Source organism: Salvelinus namaycush, chromosome 23 (genome assembly GCF_016432855.1).
Source record: "Salvelinus namaycush isolate Seneca chromosome 23, SaNama_1.0, whole genome shotgun sequence".
NCBI classification, from domain to species: Eukaryota; Metazoa; Chordata; class Actinopteri; order Salmoniformes; family Salmonidae; genus Salvelinus; species Salvelinus namaycush.
The window spans coordinates 34,779,377-34,799,302 of record NC_052329.1 but is presented as its reverse complement, the minus strand read 5'-3'; the positions used below and the strand labels follow the sequence as shown (position 1 = coordinate 34,799,302).

General features: G+C 46.3%; 1 protein-coding gene across 1 annotated transcript; it reads left to right on the top strand.

Moving 5' to 3' along the window:
• The first annotated feature begins 229 nt into the window (after positions 1-229).
• On the top strand, positions 230-19,098 carry LOC120018805 (smoothelin-like protein 2). The gene is made up of 10 exons (XM_038962018.1): positions 230-312; positions 613-1,360; positions 13,806-13,887; positions 13,997-14,239; positions 14,381-14,443; positions 14,555-14,621; positions 14,765-14,908; positions 15,618-15,741; positions 16,828-16,979; positions 18,108-19,098. The coding sequence occupies exons 2-10, from the start codon at positions 818-820 to the stop codon at positions 18,232-18,234; spliced, it is 1,545 nt and encodes a 514-aa protein (XP_038817946.1). The 5' UTR covers positions 230-312; positions 613-817; the 3' UTR covers positions 18,235-19,098.
• Positions 19,099-19,926: the final 828 nt, after the last annotated feature.

Below are 19,926 nucleotides of genomic sequence, written 5' to 3'. Positions count from 1 at the left end.
TTCCCATGCCAAGAAAGCCCTTAAATTAAATTGAATTGAACTAAAGAGGAAATCTACCCTCCCTCCCTCCCTCCCTCCCTCCCTCCCTCCCTCCCTCCCTCCCTCCCTCCCTCCCTCCCTCCCTCCCTCCCTCCCTCCCTCTGTATTCCTGCTCCCTCCCCCTGGCCAGTAGAGAAGAAGGAGATTAACCTGAGTGAGTGTGTGAGAGAGAGGAGTGTTTTAAAGCAGTGTGCCGGGCAGAGCAGAGCAGACACTCATAGCTGGCCAGCGCTGAGGGGGAATAATATACCGGAGCTCCAGAGGTGAAGTTAGGTATGGGTTACTACTATCTCTCTCTGTCTCTCTCTCTGTCTCTTTCTGTCTCTGTCTCTCTCTCTGACACGCACACACGCACACTGTACACTCACTGAAACTAAGTTACAATTACCTCACTGGTTTAATTCACAACAGCCTTGTCACATGCCTGGCTTCCACACAGATTGTCATTTTACTCTTCTACTGATTCACTTCACTTATTTTAGAGTCTGTCATGTTTGAATGGTGTTTGCTTTTCGATAGACCTCAGTACTGTCATTCGGAGCAGGCTTGTAAAAGTGAGCTTTCACTCTGCAGGATAGAGGATACCCTGAGGGATTTCCTGGGACAGATGGGATCTGAAAGGTTCAGCTGCAGCTGACAAGACTGACTTCTCCCAAATCTCCATTCAAAGTGGATGTGTCTGAGACACAGACAGGAGGAGTAGTGTGGAAGGAGCAGCCCCAGAGAGAGCAGATAAGACCCAGTGAGGAACACAGGGACTGGAGGCAGTGGAGCAGAGATGGACGCAGGTCCTCTGACAGCCGAGAGAGAGGGCTCCTCTCCGGAGGGCGAGACGGTGTGCGCTGCGCTCGCCCGCTACGAGGCCACACTGAGAGATGCCGTGTGTGAGATCCACGTGGACGTGAGCGCCTTCAAGCAGGGTGTGGAGCGTCGTCTGGAGGAGGCGACGGCCCACCCCAGCGAGGGCCCCCTAGGCCGGGCTGTGGCGCAGCTGCAGCAGGAGAACCGGCAGCTCCGGAGCCAGTTGGAGGCCCTTACCCGACAGGTAGAGCTCCTCACTGGGACAGTGTGCGACAGAGGCGCCCTGATGACTAACAACAACAACAACCACCACCAGCACCAGCTAGCGTCCATCCAGGCCCAGACACACAGCAGCAGCCAGGAGAGGGCGAGCCCCCGGTCCCCCTCCACCTCCCCTACCAGCCCTGCTGGTGGCCCCAGCATGGGAGCCCTGACTGGGTCAGCCTCGGGCTCAGCCTCCAGCCCCACTGCCGCCCGCTTTTCCAGCCGAGCTACCTTCGCTGTGTCCAGCAAGACTAACGTGAGTAGCCTTATACAGTGGGGAGACTGGGTTGGGGTTATGGCGAACATAGATACATTAGAGCAGTAGACTATGTCATGAACCTCCAAAACTCTAGAATGGGGTGAGAATGGCAGCCATCTTGGTCAGGGATAAATGAAAGTGTTGTATTTGATTCTGTGGTGGTGACTGTATGTGGATCTGAGAGACTGTCAAGATTGTGCAATGATTCATCCAGAGTGTGTCTAAACTAAATCATGATATGGGGGTTGAACAGACATTCTTGAACATGTCACAGGGATGATGTCAGAGCTTTCACAGCGGTGGGGAAACTCGGTCATATTCAACTTAATATTTAGACACGTAAGCAGAGTAGATACCAGATGAAAGCAATCAGGATAATTTCCCATCCCTGAACATTTTTGGTAGAAGTAATTGCTTATTTTAATGTCCGTCCAGCCTCTGCAGTCTGAGAAGGAAGCTGTTCTCCTGGCATTAGACCTCTCTTTCCTGAGTGTGATATATCATGGGAAGAGTCTTTCTCTCTCTCTCCCTTTTTCTCTCTCTCTTTCTTTCTTTCTCTCTCTCCCTTTTTCTCTCTCTGCTGTGAATGGTTCTTTTGCACTCATATACTGCTATCCAGTGGTGGAGAAGGTACTCAATTGTCATACTTGAGTAAAAGTAAAGATACCTTAATAGAAACTTACTAAGTAAGTAAGGGAAATTCACCCAGTAAAATCCTACTTTAGTAAAATTCTAAAGGTATTTGGTTTTAAATACACTTAAGTATCAAAAGTAAAAGTATAAATAATTTAAAATGCCTTATATTAAGCCAATCAGATGGCACCATTATCTTATTTTTTACATTTACGGATAGCTATGGGGCACGCTCTAACACTCAGACATAATTTACAAACGAAGCATTTGTGTTTAGTGAGTCCACCAGATCAGAGGCAGTAGGCACGACCAGGGGTGTTCTCTTGATAACTGTGTGAATTAGACAATTCTCCTGACCTGCTAAGTATTCAAAATGTAAGGAGTACTTTTGGGTGTCAGGGAAAATGTAAGGAGTAGAAAGTACATTATTTTCTTCACGAATGTAGTGAAGTAAAAGTAAAAGTTGTAAAAAATGCCTGTAAAGTACAGATACCCCAAAAAACTGCTTAAGTAGTACTTTCAACTATTTTTACTTAAGCACTTTACATCACTGCTGCTATCATGTTGCTGACAACATGTTGCTCATGAATCTTCTCCCACTATACTCTTTGTTGAGTGGCACCACAGCTTGCGCAACATTTTAGAATGGATTCAATCGTGTTCCTCAGATTTACTAGCAACAAATATAAACACAGTGCATTGTTTCTTACTTATCTCTATCCGGACTGTCATTGCGACATTTGACTAACATGTGAGGGACTGAAAGACAAACACGTGTACTTTGTTACAGTTGATGAGAAGCTAATGCTGGCATAGTTGGTCAGTTCTAAGGTCCAGTACAGTTTGACACTTGTTGATGAAGTTTGGGTGGGAACTCAGTGATAAGTCTGGGAACGTTATCATCTCAGTTCTTGGTGTATTGTAAACCACAGTAGTGTCTGTTTTAAAAGTCCAGAGGTTTCTCTTGACTGCATCCCAACACAAGGCCCCTATGGCTACGCTGCTTTGGAAACTACAACGGTTACATTCTTCTTTCATAAGGTCTATATTACGATTTTCACTTGATTTGATTCCCAGTCTTTCCTCTCATCTCTGAGGTCCTTTGTTGTGTATTTGGTTGTAAACTCACAGCTGCTTTCTGTAGCAAACTGACCCTTGACAGTCTGGCACAGATGTTGACTGTTAACTGTGACTGCTCATACACAGCCATAGACACAACAAACGCAGACACACACACATACGCAGGTGCCCACACACACACACACAAAAACATGTATGCAAATGAGTGATGTCATACGCCTCATCTTAACAAAGTATGTTGTGAACCATCTGAGGATTCTTATCTGATGTAAATATGTCGGTTAGTATGAAACAGAAGTCCTTTGTTTCTCATAATACATTATTGGAGATCCCCTTTTCGTGGCCAAAACTTTTTTCTCCAAATTCTCCAAATTTCCGAACAACCAGACAGAGATTAGATCATAATACTGTAGAAAACAGTGAGTTCCTCATGTGAGTTCCTCATCTATTGATCCAACGCAAATCTATTCATTGGTGTGTGTGCGTGTGTGTGCGTGTGTGTGTGTAAATCGAATCTAATCCGGAACTCAACAGGGAAACGCTATCCTATTCAGATTTTCCCTACAGCCACATCTACACCTTTCAGCCTCAATGGCCATGTCTACACTAGACACTTACATCGGACTTCTGCTATCAGAGTACGAAGATCGCATTGATAAGACAGGTGTAGACGCACAAAAGTCGCTTTGTGGTCGGATTGTGTTCAGATCTCCCAGACCACCTCAGGAGGTGGTCAGGGACGGATTGTGTGCGGATTTCTCCTCAGTCTGGACGCAATCAGGCTACCGAAAGCGCATACAGTAGGCGACGTCATCAGCTCTCCGCCCACAAGTCTCCAGAAAAAGTGTGTTTTGGGAGTGCAAGGCAACGTTTTTCACTAAACGTTGGATGAAATACATTCCTAGCGTGTGAGGAACGAGTTGGCTGACCTCATAAATGCTACCAAGCTAGCTTATTTAGAAGGGGGGAAAAATAGCTTGGCAAGAGTTATGCTAACATGTTAGCAAACGCTTTAGCTTTGCTAGATAGCTTGCTGGCTAGTTTCAGAGGTGAGCTGGCTAGTTAGCTTCAGTAGTTGGCTACCGCCATCAAGTTGTTGTTGTTGTGTTATCAGATTTAGCCTGTTCCACCGTTTGCAGAATGCATACTGCATTTAAATATAGTGCGGGGAAAGGAAATCCGGACACAATGTGGACACGGTAGACACATTTAAATGTAGGGCTAGACGTGTTCGGAACTCCATGACCAGAACTCCATGACCAGAATACAAAATCTGCATGAACTGTCAAGTCGAGACACAGCCAACGAGAGATAGAGAGAGACTGTACAGAGACTGTATGCTGACCTCATAAAGTCAGATGGGGCTGTTTCAGCAGGTCTGAGGGAGGGAGCTGATTGTGCTGAGGACCTCCAGGCACATCTGAAGATGGTTTTGCAGCCCTGGAGTTAAGCGTCACCTTACTGAAAGAGCACAGCCAATTGGGATGTGTGCGGGCCTGCCCTAGGCCTGCACTTTCACTATAAGGTTGCTTACAGTACGTCTCCACCTGTGCTCGACTGTGCCTTGGACACCTGACACTCTGATGCAGATATGAGTGTCTCTCTCTCTCTCTCAATCTCTTTATCTCTTTTTTTCTCTCTTTAACTCCCCACCTCTCTCCCCCTCTCTCTCATGAGCAGAGCCTCTATAGAGCCCTCTGGTCCTAACTGGGCCCTGTTTTTCTTGAGTCTTACTTGGCTGAGCACAGTTCATCACAAGTTCCCCTCAGTCCCTTCTAGCACACACCAGCTCTCCCAGAGTCTGAGGAGGACAGGCAGTGGGTTTCACTGGGATCTTTGATACTCCTCTTCAGAGAGAGATCTGTTGAAGCTAGGAGCCTCTACCACTGTGCTGGTTAGTGCTGCTGCTCTGACAATACTAGACAGGAATCCTCCTCCTCCTCCCCCATCCTACACCTCCTCCTCCTCCTCCCTCCTTCTCCTCCCCCTCTTCCTCCAACCTCCTCCTCCCTACTCTTCCCTATTCCTCCCCCTCTTTTCCTTCTCCTCTTCCTCCTCCTCCGTCCTCCTCAGTCTGTCCGGTCTCTGCCGAGGAGTCACACAATGCTGCCTGTTGCCAATTACTCCAACATAGCTGTGGTCTCAAAGGACTATTGTGTCGACATTCTGCCTCATTTGAAGTACATTGACTGAGGAGGGGATTAGAGGAGAGGGTCACACAAGACCCAGCCATCCCCAGACTCCACACTCCTTCTCTGGGCTTCAGGAGTGAGTCAGGGCCCCCTCTTCCACTCCTCCATTCCCTCCTCTCACAGACCTCTTCACATCTGTTCCCTTGTAGCATGCGGTAGCATTCACACACAGGCATGCTTTCTCAGACAGACCACACCTGCACACCTCAAACCTCACGTTCGCTGCGTTCCTCAGTGTACTCAAGTTGAAGAGAGAGCGGCTGTGCCCTGTTATAAGATGAACTGGATAGATTCCACCCAGGTCACAATGTTATCTTTGACAGTTAGTGTAACTACATAACACAGGACCACAGTGTGAAACCTTAGGTCCCTCACTGTCCTGCCCTGTCCCTGCCCTGGGTTGTGTTCATGTGGGCTGTGTGTGTGTGTGTCTTCTCTCAGACTGAGGCATCTCCAGGCCATGTGAACCGACAGGAGGGGAGGGGTGGGGGGATAAGACGTGTGTGTGAGGCGTTATCAGTGGAAACTCCGTCAGAGCACGCTCACACTATCACCGTGAGTGAACACAGACACACACCTCACACATACAAACACATACTGTTATAGAGTACACACAGAGAGGACTTCTAAAGAGGAGCAGAGCACTCTAAAATCCTATTATCAAGACCCCTAAAATCAGCTGACAGCTGACAACCAATCCTCCCTGTCACTGCTACACGTAAAATCCCTCACACACACACACACAACACACCACCGTCATACACTCTCTCCACTCCCTACAATACAGGACCCCGACTCCCACTATTAACATTACTTAACCTCTGTCTCCTGCACTGCTGCTCATACAGGCAATTTACTAACAGACTGCTCGGTTTACGTTGCAGTGCCGTGGGTGCGTGTTCGTCACAGTCTAGTATAGTCTGATGGATAGACTGTATGAGTGAGGAAAAAGTACTAATTCTGATCATTGGCTCGCGATGTGCACGTACAGTGGCAAGAAAAAGTATATGAACCGTTTGGAATGATCTGGATTTCTGGATAAATTGGTTCTAAAATTAGATCTGATCTTCATCTAAGTCACAACAACAGACAAACACAGTCTGCTTAAACTAATACACACAAATTATTGTATTTTTCTTGTCTATATTGAATACATAATTTAATCATTCACAGTGTAGGTTGGGAAAAGTATGTGAACCCCTAGGCTAATGACTTCTCCAAAAGTTAATTGGAGTCAGGAGTCAGCTAATCTGGAGTACAATCATTGAGATGAGATTAGAGATGTTGATTAGAGCTGCCCTGCCCTATAAAAAACACTCACAACATTTTTGTTTGCTATTCACAAGAAGCCTAGCCTGATGTGAACCATGCCTCGAATAAAAGAGATCTCAGAAGACCCAAGATTAAGAATTGTTGACTTGCATAAAGCTGTAAATGGTTACAAAAGTATCTCTAAAAGCCTTGGTGTTCATCAGTCCACAGTAAGACAAATTGTGTAGAAATAGAGAAAGTTCAGCACTGTTGCTATTCTTCCTAGGAGTGGCCGTTCTGCAAAGATGCCTGCAAGAGCACAGCGCAGAATGCTCAATGAGGTTAAGAAGAATCCTAGAGTGCTAAAGACTTACAGAAATCTCTAGAACGTGCCAACATCTCTATTGACGAGTCTATGATATGTAAAACACTAAACAAGAATGGTGTTCATGGGAGGACACCACAGAAGAAGCCACTGCTGTCCAAAAAAACATTGCTGCACGTTGGAAGTTTGCAAAAGAGCATCTGGATGTTCCACAGCGCTACTGTCAAAATATTCTGTGGAGAGATGAAACTAAAGTTAAGATGTTTGGAAGGAACACACAACACTATGTGTGGAGAAAAAAGGCACAGCACACCAACATCAAAACCTCATCCCACTGTAAAGTATGGTGGAGGGAGCATCATGGTTTGGGGCTGCTTTGCTGCCTCAGTGCCTGGACAGCTTGCTATCATCGACGGACAAATTAAGTTTATCAAGACATTTTGCTGGAGAATGTAACAGGCTGACTACACCGCTCGCGTGTGCGAGCGTTGCAAAATACATTTTGAAATCTATGTTATTCCATTATTGCACGCACAACGCTCGCACACATCAACGAGCGTCTGCGTTGCCAAGGCTTAAAATAGAAGTCAGTTTTATTTGTGACGCAGATCGCGCTGCAAGTCCTGCCTCTCCCATCTCCTCAATGGTTTATAGAAGCAGGTACCCACGTGCCATCTCCTCATTGGTTATACCCACATGGGTGATTGAAAGACGAACTGTGTTGCCGGTCGTCGTGGTAATACTATGAAAGTTTAGATGCCAATCACCATATAAGTTCAAAGAAGAAAAAGCCTGGAAGGAGGAGAGATGACTAGAAACAATTCGGTTGACCGTTTTATGTGTGGATTAATTGTCGGAGTAGAGGACCTTGTGCATTTCAGGTAAAATAACAACTCAATGTTTATATCCCAGGACAAATTAGCTAGCAACAGCAAGCTAGCTAAATAGGACAAATTAGCTAGCAAGTGCAAGCTAGCTAGCTAAATTGCCATACATGTTTAATGCTTTTCGACCTGTCCCCAAATTAATGCAATTGGTTCAGTATAATTGTTTGTGTGTTATTAGTTTAAGCAGACTGTGTTTGTCTATTGTTGTGACTTAGATGAAGATCAGATCAAATTTTATGACCATTTTATGCAGAAATCCAAGTAATTCTAAAGGGTTCACATACTTTTTCTTTCCACTGTATGCACACAGCATTGGAGGCTGCTGAGGGGAGGACGGCTCATAATAACAGCTGGAACGGAGCGACTGGAATGGCATCAAACAAAATGGAAACCACGTATTTGACGTATTTGATACCATATTCCGCTCCAGCCATTACCACGAGCCCGTCCTCCCCAATTAAGGTGCCACCAACCTCCTGTGGCACACACACGCGTAAGTTGTGCAAGCATGCATACACGCACGTACACACAACCCCTCCCTCTCCCTACACACACACACGCACGCACGCACACACACACACACACACACACACACACACACACACACACACACACACACACACACACACACACACACACACACACACACACACACACACACACACACACACACACACACACACACACAGTGCAAATGTGAGCTCTCCGTTGTTTTCATCACTCTAGTGGATGGTCCAACACACACCTCAGGAGTCAGATCAGCTCCACCTGGTTCCCTGTCCTCCATCCTCATCTATCCCACCAGCCAGGCTATTCTCTTCCATGGTGCCCAGAGGAATGCATCTTGACCTCACATCTCACACTCCTCTCCTGATGCGGCTCTTTGGCCAACCACAGGAGGTTGGTGGCTCCTTAATTGTGGAGGATGAGCTCGTGGTAATAGCTGGAGTGGAATGAGTGGAATGGTATCAAATACATCAAACGCCTGGTTTCCATGTGTTTGATGCCATTCCACTTACTCCGTTCCAGCCATTATTATGAGCCGTCCTCCCCTCACCAGCCTCCACTGTGGCCAACATTGGGTAATCATCTGTTTTTCAGAGATTCAGATATGTGATCTTGCCCGGCATGGCATCATTGGCCCCTTCTTGCCCCCAACACCAGATCTCTCCACTCGGGCCCTTTAAAAGCGAGAAACATGATGGGAGCAACTCAGCAGCATCAAACAGCTCCGACTCAGCTTCTTTTCACTATTGAAATGGTCACATTCTCAGACAATGTCTTGGGAACTTAATTAGACCGGTGTATGCCTTCTATTTTACGTGCCAGAGTTGGAAGTTCCCATCACAAGTCTTTCAAGAGCTTGTGAGTGTGTACGTTCGTGCGTGTGTGTCTGTGTGCGTTCAAGCCTGTGTGTGTGCGTGCGTCTGTGTTTATCCCCATGATAAATACGCTTCACATTTCCAGCACAGCCACAGAGACTCCCCTCCCAAATTCATAGCTTTCCCACAATGGAGCAGGGTCTTTTATTCTCTGCCTGTCTGTGTGTCCCCTGCCTGGGCCAGGCCATCCAGCCATCCAGCCCAGGGCTCCAGATTCCTGGCACAAACCCCTCAGCATGGCTATTAATACAGTGGAGCTCAGCCTGAGAGACAGACCCAGGGAGGGAGAGAGAGAGAGAGAGAGAGAACTTGAACGAGAGAGCGCTTGAACGAGAGAGAGATTGAGCGAGAGAGAGCTTGAGCGAGAGAGAGATTGAACAAGAGAGTGAAAGAGAGAGAGGCCAGGGTCAAGGGTGAAGGGGGATTGAGAGAGGCATGCGAGCCGGGCTGGGCTGGCCGCTCCCATCCAAGGCTGCCCCTGGCTCTCTTAATTACTTCCATACAATGCCCTGTATTTCCATCGCCGTGGTTACAGGTTAATAATTCACTGTTTAGTGGATGACCTCACCGTCCTCTACATTCATCGTTCTAGAGGGCCCAGGGCCCAGAATATATATTCTATTTCTACATTTGACATTTTCCAAACAGACAGACAAGAACAGCAAATGTATAGTACGAATTAGGGGTTTGTATTAGACTTGTGTGGTTTGACGCCACGCTTTTCATGCAGCCATACTGTATGGACTAGAGAGGGTAAGCGTCAGATCGGAGCACGTGTCCTATCACCTCTAACTGAACTGATTGAATCATCAGACAGCCGTATCATATCACCAGGTTTTATTGATTTGTTTTGGTGTTGGGAGGCTGGTATACCGATGTCTTCCACAGCTGGTGCCTTGTAACCCGAGAGCAGACTACTAAACCTCTCAGATCTTGGAGATGTCAGAGTTCTTAGGTGCCAACTGCTGTGCTGTCCTGGGGAGTCGGGGAGACGGTCCCATCTCCCTTCCCTCACCCCCTCCCTCCCCGTCCCCCTACCCCAGGGCAGTTTCAACTTTATGTCTGACCCCCTGACCGTTCCGTAGCCAGCAGGAGAGATGGAGAGGGGAACAGACAGGACGGGAGAGACGGAGAGGGGGATAGACAGGACAGGACAGACAGTGTGTCACAGAAGGCTGCTCAAGTCATCATCACACTCTCTCACTGCAAATCTAAATAATGCAGAATGTGGTCACACATTCACAGTGGTACGTGGTCTTCCGTGACATCCAGCCGGGAATATAAGGTTATCTTATCTGTATGTCAGTGACATTGGAGTATATCTATTCTTAACCTTTGACAGCATTTTATGGTCCCTGCCTTGTGACTGAAACCCTGGAAAACCCCAGTAACAGAGGAGAGATCCCGAAGCAGGTTTAGAGGGGGAGTAGAGGAGGAAGGATATGCGTGCCCAGTGAATTTAATACAAGGGCCTGTGTGTGAGTGTGTGCGCACGTGTTTGTGCGTGCTCGGCCAAACAGCCTAGCTCCCACACACACCCATCAGATAAGGCAGGGGCCCCTGTAGTCAGGTGATGTAAAGAAAGTGTTCAAAGGGCCCCCTCCATTTCTGTAGGACCAAGGCGCCGGCCTGGGTCTCCCTGCTAAATTGCAGGCTTTGTGGGTCTTTTGAGGAACAGGTGTTTTTTTAATGTGTCTCTCTCTCCATAAGGACTTCCCTGTTCCTGTGTGCAAATTACAGAGCAAAAACCCCTTTATAACTGTACTGTACTGTACGTGTGTGTGTGTGTGTGTGTGTGTGTGTGTGTGTGTGTGTGTGTGTGTGTGTGTGTGTGTGTGTGTGTGTGTGTGTGTGTGCGTGTGTGTTGTTCATTTGACTTCAGAAGGGGTTGCGGAGTTAGTTAAATATGTGATCATGTATTGTACACGCCTGAATGAGTAATGTACCTTTTAGTCACAATATATTTCTATCCCTCTAATTGTCTTATTAAATCATCGTGATGGTACATTGAAAGCATGTGTTTGCATGCTGTTTACCTTAGTCTACAATAGCATTGTTTATACCTAGATATTTCCTTCTATTGTGTTTGCTTGTGTGTTTTTTTGTGGAAATGGTGACTGAGACAGCGATGTTGTGAAGCGTTCATAGAACAAAGGATTCGTATGTGATCAATGGAAAAATTCGTACTAGTGAGGCTCGTTGTATGGCAAGGTGGTGTTGTTGTCCATAAGAGCTATCTATCTCTGTTTCTGTGCCCAACGCTGTGCCCAACATACTGTCATACCCCCACTCAACTCCCCGGCCCAGTGTTCTCTCACAGCATGCCTCCATTGTTTTCACGTTCCATTCCACAACCACTCAATGTTCCAAGAATGTCAAATGTCATCCCGAGAAACAGGCTTGAATATCCTCTCATCTAATCGTCTCAAAATCAACCGCCTCATCTCCAACTCCATCCCGACTGGACTTCACCTAGCTAACGCTCTTTATTGAAATGTCACAAAGTTAGGTGCCATGAGCCTTGTAACACGCTGCACCCCTTCATTGAAACTTCATCGAAACTGCAAGACTCGCGATATAACAATCCACTTAGATTATCTTGTGTTTGCACATCAACATTTCTATGGCACGTTGCCAGGTGGGAAAATTCCCACCCATGGCATTTTTGGCCAAGGTAACATGGGACAGTTGTGATATTTACACCCATATGAAATAGCCATGTGCCTGGGAGAACCCACTGCCCCACTCTACCCCCACAGCCTATATTAGTTTAATTCCTTTGAATACTGTGCTGGCCCTGATGCTTTGCGTCTGTACTCTGCTGAACCAGGTCAGGGGGGGGGGGGGGGGGGGGGGGGGGGGGGAAGAGAGAGAGAGAGAGAGAGAGAGAGAGAGAGAGAGAGAGAGAGAGAGAGAGAGAGAGAGAGAGAGAGAGAGAGAGAGAGAGAGAGAGAGAGAGAGAGAGAGAGAGAGAGAGAGAGAGATATTGTAGTGTTTAAAGGTGGGGTTACAGTCCTGCTAAATAGGGAGATTCTAAGGTATTTATCCTCTCTCAGGTCAGGTGTGCCTCCCTAGGGAGAAGAGACAGTGGAGGCTCCTAGAATGGCTACATTGGTGTGTGTGCCCAGTAACACTGCTTCTAAGACAACAAAAATGTAGAAACAGAAACTAAACACACAGGACAGGGGGTTTCATCTTTGATTCAGCCCTGCAGGCTAAGACTGACCCCCCCCCCCCCCCCCCCCCCTCTCGTGAGTCAGTGTAGCAGACTGAGGGCTTTTCCACATTTTCTACTTAATTTCACGATTTCCTCCTAATATTTTATAGTTCCCCACTGATAATTCGATGACGCACTCTCAGGGTTGGGGGATTTGTTGTTCCAGGAAAGCAGAGAAAGGGGCTTTTGTGTGCTCCTGCCTGTGCGTGTGCGTGCATGGGTGCGAGTGTTGGTGTTGCTCTGTGGGGTTTGCCTTGATTCCGGGTCGTCCTCTTTGATATAGCATTGTATCTGAGCAGCTCATGACAGCAGAGCTGACTGCACACGCTGGGTTGAGCTTCACAATGTTTTAACATTGTCTGAAATGCACAAACACAATAGAGATGATTTGAAAGGTGCCTTCCTTCCGTTCTCAATACAGTTTAGCTGCAGAACTATTTCTGAGATCCGAGATCAGATTAAACATAGGCGGTGGTACACTCTACGTTCGATCGTTTTTACCCGAAAAGATTTACCTACTTTTATCTTCAGGCCCAGAGCACCACAGTCTCACACACGTGTCTGGTGGCCCATTCAGACAGGAGGAGAAGTGTGACTTAGTACAGAAAGTTTCCATGGCTGGGACACACCAAGACAGGAGGAGCTTTGAGTTTCAGCCAGAGCATCAGGGTTGATTGGTGCTCAGGGGCTTCCATGGTTGAGCGGGGGAAATTTGTCTCCCCCTATCACCTTCTCCCAGTGGGACAGCCAGCTGTTCCCAGCTCTCTGCTCCCATCGGCCCTCCTAATGCTGTAACACACACACACGCACACACACACACACACACACACACACACACACACACACACACACACACACACACACACACACACACACACACACACACACACACACACACACACACACAACCCAGCAACAGCAGCATTCCTCTCTGCTGAGGTCACCTGGCTCCTCTCTCCCCTACAGCTCAATTACTGACTTTATTTTCACTGGGAGGAATGTACAATTTCTTTGAGAATAACTGTATATAATAACTTGTATTGCATGTGTGAGTATGTGTGAGAGAGAGAAAGAGCAAGAAAGAACAAGACAGAAACATGACACATCCTCCACAGACAAATCACACAGCCCTCAGTCACTTCCTGGTTGTCTTCCTGAAAGGCTCCTCTGTGGATTGGCTGGTTAGTCTGAGCCCCAGTCACTTACTAATGAAAGTAATAGATGTGGTGTGGTAGTAACATGGTTAATGAGATAAAAAATTGAGAAAATGGATGCCATTAATGGGAAGTTGAAACATGTCAGCACTCTGAAATGACTTGATCTGATAGTGTCTCAGATAACATGCATATTATGTCATCCGAAAGATATTCATATGTTTAAAGGGCCTGTCTTCAAAATACTGTTGTTGAAGATATTGCGACACCTGAGTACTGTAGGGTGGGGTGTTGATGTGATTCTCTCTCTGTCTCCTGTAGAGTATTGAACGTGAGGAGCCAATAGAGGTGGATCCAGACCCTGTATCCCCTGGACTGGAGAATGGACACTCTACTACACCAGGTAATGCCCGTTATATTCTCTACCATCTCAGCTACAGTAGAAATACAACCATACATACCATCCATGTACTGTATGAGGGGATTTATTTTCTCAATGCTTGTCCAATCAGAAAACTCGACAGTGTCACATGGAACGAGCTCGCCAGCCAATAACAACGTCCCTCATGAAAGCACGGCCCCTGTTGCCATGCGGATGCCACACCTACCCATCACCGCCACAACCAAAACGGCTGACCCCTCAGTTATGAAGAGTGAATCTCCCACCAGTCCCGTACGCTCTAAGCCCTCGCCTGTATCAGAGCCTACTGCCAACAACCAGCCTCAAGCCATCCAAGAATCCCCAATTCAACCAGGTAAGAGGAACCAGACATCAGCTAAAAGTTGTCCAGACCAAATATTTGAACTCTCGACTTTCATATATTTCTATGGTTCTTCTGCTCCGTAAGCCATAATATCCTTTGATTTGTTACACTCTTTGTCCTTTTGTTGTTCAGTGTCATCTATGAAGACATGGACCCCCAGTCTCAGCCGAGGTCTGGGCTCTCCTCGACTGTCAGGTAAGAGGGATCTATCAAGTCAGGCTTGTTTCTAGAACTGGAACTAACCAGGCTCACACAATGTTTTATTCCCACCGTTTCCTTATCTGTTCTTTGATTTGTCATTTGCAGAAAAGTCCTTGTCCGCTCCCCCGAAGTCAGTGACTTACTCTGGCCTCATCCAACACAACACAGACCGGTGAGTGAACTATTCTTAACTCAGTCCTAGAGAATTGAGATACTCCATGCTTTAACCCACATGCAATAACCCACTTGCCATTTCGAATGGCCTCATTGTGGCCCAAGTTGATGTGTGACACTCCTCCGTTCTCCGACCTGCAGGGTGGAAGATGCGGGCGGGGACATGCCTTTTGGAAGGGGAGTGGAGCGGAGGCGGGAGCTGGTGAGGTCACAGACGTTGCCGCGCAACCTTGGAGCTCAGGCCCGCCGATCCATCTTTGAAAGGCTGGATTCTGAAGCCAGCAGGTACCACCCTCTCTCCTCCCACCATCATTTCTCTTTCTATGCCATCCGTCCCTGAACTGATAGGTCCTCTCCTTTTCCCTTATATTATCCCTCCTTTCTTCTGGGTAATTCTTAACTCGCACAGTACTACATAGAGCCATGACTACATGGAACTCTATTCCACATCAAGTAACTGACACAAGTGGTAAAATTAGATTTAAAAAACAGATAAAAATACACATTATGGAACATCGGGGACTGTGAAGCAACACAAACATAGGCACAGACACATGCATACACACACACAATAACATACGCACTATACACACACGTACACATGGATTTTGTACCGTAGATATGTGGTAGTGGTGGAGTAGGGGCCTGAGGGCACACAGTGTGTTGTGAAATCTGTGAATGTATTGTAATGTTTTGAAAATTGTATAGACTGCCTTTATTTTCCTGGACCCCAGGAAGAGTAGCTGCTACCAAGGCAGGAACTAATGGGGATCCATAATAACTACAAAATACAAATAAAACTCATACTTCGGTTGCATTACAATTCTCTACACTTGCACACTCTCTCATAATGGATTTAACAATGGTGGAAAACCACCACCTAACCAAAAGGAGTGTGCTTGTGTACACTTGGGGAGAACGAGAGAGAATGGGGACACGACTTCTGTCATGTTTTCTGGCTCATCTTGGTGACCCCTGTCCCCGTTCTTCTCAGTAGGCCCAAGCCCATGGACTCCAAGCCCAAGCTGAAGCGTTCTCAGAGCTTTGGTGTGTCCAGCGCCAGCAGCATCAAGCAGATTCTTCTGGAGTGGTGCCGCTCCAAAACCATAGGATACCAGGTGAGACTGTGGTGACAGAACACAGCTACACACCGGAACAGAGACCTGGGTCGTATTCACAAAGCAACTCAGAGTAGAGGCTGATCTAGGATCAGGTCCCCCGTTATGAATACAGCCCTATAGCAGCCAGGAACAAAGATAATGAATATGGAACTGTCATCTGTTCACCTGAAATGGATCCACTACACAGGAGCAGTCTATGTCATTTTTGCTAGTTCCTGAACAGGGTAGTGAAATGGCTCCCCTAGTTTCTCCATGGCTTAAACCATTAGCATGTAGCGGAGCGTTAATATGCTAATGAGATGCACCTTGCCATGGTTATGCTGCATACTGAACTTAGCGTATTATTGTATTATATTGAATGTTTGTGTGTGCATTTGTGTGTGTGTGTGTGCGCGCGTGCATGTGTATATGTGTCTGTGTGTGAGCATGCATATCCTTGTCTGTGCATGCGTGAGTGTTTGAGTTACGGCTCAGTGCTAGTGCTGTTGGCTTCACTCTGCAGCAGCAGCTGTGCCAGTCTGTCCATGTGGCTCTGGTTAAACAGAGAGCTGTCACGGGCCAAGGCCAGCTCCGCAGAGCAAGCAGCACCGGGCACTTCCCGCAGGCTGCTCCTCCTCACACTCAAACTAGAGACTCGCCTGGCGCTCGACAAACATGACAGGCTGGATTTTCCCACTGACACGCTGAGGCTTTTATAGGCTAGGCTAAGGACACACAAAAAAATGTGAAATGACACAGTTCTGAAAGCATGTCCAATTGGAGAGAAAGGAACGCAGGGAGAGGAATTGAGGATAAAGAACCATTCAGCAGACCTCTTCTGTTTTCCCCGTTATGACAGTGGGACCGACAGAGAAACCTGGGAGAGGTCATTTCATAAAGTTAGAATAGGTAGCCAATCATTTTTATAGGTCTTTTTTGTATGTCTGGTTTATTCTTACGTCTCTTTCACAGTGTCTCCGTATTCCCCCGCTAAACACATGTGCAAATACACCACGCACACTCAGAGACATTTACAGTCCAGACACACACACGCACGCACGCACACGCAACCACACACTCCTAACTCTGTCTCTCCGTCCCCAGAACATAGACATCCAAAACTTCTCGTCCAGTTGGAGTGACGGCATGGCCTTCTGTGCCCTGGTCCATTCCTTCTTCCCCACTGAGTTTGACTACAACGTGCTGACGCCTGCCGACCGCAAACACAACTTTGAGCTGGCCTTCGGAACAGCGGAGTAAGTGACTTTTACATTGTAACAAGCGTTATCCATACATCATGTACAGTGTTTCTCAGCATTTTACACTGAGGAATGGCTCAAATTCGCCATGGCTTAAATTCTCCATGGCTTAAATTCTCCATGCACTCCTGTCATACATTCATTATGTAGACTAGAGAAGTATCTGCCTATTTGTGTGCACTTCCAATGTCGCTCTCCTCAAGTTACCTGCGTAAATACATTTAGAGTCACAGTGTCCCTGGCCACCATACAAATCGAAATTGCATAAATGGCGTTGATATATAAAACATTGTACCACTGAGATGATCTTACAATGTTTCTGTTGCATCTTGGTAAAGAGTGTCTGTAGCCCACACGTTACGCCAGCGAGGCAGCCGCCAGAGAATACCCGCTCGTCTCCCCGGGTCCCCAGAGTAACCTCCTCTTCCTTTCCCTGCTGCTCTGCTTCCATCCGCTCCTCTCACATTCCTCCAGCCTGACCTCACTACTAAGAACACCGCTGCTGCAACACAGCCTCCCAAAGTCCTCCTGACACATGGATACATGCAGAACACAGACAAAATAAAGATCAAAACCGTGTGTGCATCTAACCACGTACAGAGATAGTTCTAACACATGAGCTTCTGTACTATGCCACAAATTATAAACTGGGTGGTTCGAGCCCTGAATGCTGATTGGCTGGCAGCCTTGGTATATCAGACCGTGTACCACGGGTATGACAAAACACTTATTTTTACTGCTCTAATTACGTTGCTAAACAGTTTATAATAGTAATAAGGCACCTCGGGCTTTGTAGTATATGGCTAATATACCACGGCTAAGGGTGTGTCCAGGCACTCACACATGTTTAGATCAACCCTTAGCCGTGGTATATTGGACGTATACCACACCCCCTCGGGCCTTATTTCTTAATTAGTCCACATTGTTCCATGTGATCTATTGCCTGGTCCTGGGTCTGTTTGTGCTGTCTTGCCAACAACATCGATTGACCATAGATATGAGTTGGGAAAACAGCTCAAACAGATCTGGGATCAGGCTAATGACCTATCAGCCCCCTTAACGAAGGAATGACATAGATAGGCCTAGACTCCTCCTGACTTGTGCTGTGCCCTCTGTCTGATTCAGGGAGAAGGCGGGCTGTGACCGGCTCATCGAGGTGGACGATATGATGGTGATGGGGCGCAAGCCGGACCCCATGTGTGTCTTTACCTACGTCCAGTCCATGTACAACCACCTGCGCAAGTTTGAGTGATGAACGATGACCTGGCAGCTACTCGAGGACATCACCGCCCCACCACCACTACCATCACTCTCTTGCTTCCAGGGACAGCAGCAATGCATACTGAGAGACTACACTTCCCCCTGCTGGAATAGACAGAGTGTTACAAGTATTTCTTCAGTTTGAGAGATGTTTCACTCTGCTATGTTGAGCTATTCACAAATACAAAAGGCTATATTATTCCTGTTTGTGTATGAGTGGCTGGGTTTTTATTCTCTGAAAGTCTGTGTTACATTTCAGTGAGAAGGGAAGGATTTTTCTCCCTTTTTTTTGGTGACCGACCATTTTTAAGGCTTATATTGGCACAGTTGCTGTTTGAGAAAATGGGAGAATCAACTCTTTGCTGGGGAGAAAAAGTAGTCCCATTGAAGAAGCTGCAAGAGGTCTTGAACAGTAGGCCTATAACACTGGACAAAGGACAAAGGACTGAGGATCCTGAGGATTGACACAAATCAGTCTAAATAGGATGCTATCATCATTTGGTTCCTTCTAGATATGTATTTGTTCAGGCTTAATTTACTTTATTGTCCCACTGTGGTTTCTCAGACCCGAATGTGTCCACAAAAGACCTTGCATTGCAGCACAAACTAAAAGCTATACCAAAGTTAGCTTTTTCATCAGCTGAACAGAGGAACCAAAGTACACTCACTATAAAGTTGAATGGTTTGCTATTTAAAGAGCTAGAACTGCAAAGATGAACTGCACATATGCATCAACTCGATGCAAAGGTAAAACGGCCTATGTTCTTATAGTGTTCTTGTTATGGTTGTGATTTTATTTTATTTTCATAGACCAAAAAAAATACAAAAATAAATCCTAAATAAATTGTCACTTGTTTCACACACTCCTTGGTTTTTTTATGTCATTCTTTTATAGTAGGCCTGTCAGTTAATTCATTGACTCGAGTCAACTTTTTGTAATTTCAGTGCACAATTTTTTTAAATGTGATTAATCGTCTGAAAGCATTGAAAATATACTAACCCCCCCCCCCCCAAAAACACCATTCTGCACTAACTGTAATTTGTATTCAGACATTTGGAACAACACAAATAGATATTCATAACATTTAAAACCATATAAAAATATATACAAAAATAAGACTCAGAAATATAAAAACGAAGTAACAAAGACAAATAGAAACAAATTTGTGTTGATTTGGCACTCGAGCATCGATACATTACCCATCCCCCAACACTATCAACCAAGAGTCAAGACTAAATCAGTTCCCCTTGGTGGTGTGCAGACTGGTTTTATATTATTCTGAACGATTTCGCACAAACCAGAAAAAAAGGCAACAATATGTCTGTGAAACTATATATTTACAGTATTATGAATGAATTGTGGTTTATTTGGTAGCATTTCGTAGTGTGACTGGTTTTACTAATTGCATTAGTATTGTACAAAGTTAGAGGTGCGCTATTTGATATATTCCCCCGCTCGCCTTACCTCATGCTTCCAGTGGGGAGACATATGGTCAACCTACCCCCGCCCCATCTTGTACTTCTGAGTGGGAGACCTTCCCAGGCAGTAGCCTACTTAGCTCACAAACTAGAATCAGGGCGCCCACTCTGACAAGGTTAATTGACCCACAGTCCCACACAGTGACATGATATCATTGACGTGACGTGCAAATGAGCGATAGAAAACCGATCGCGCAAATGTCAC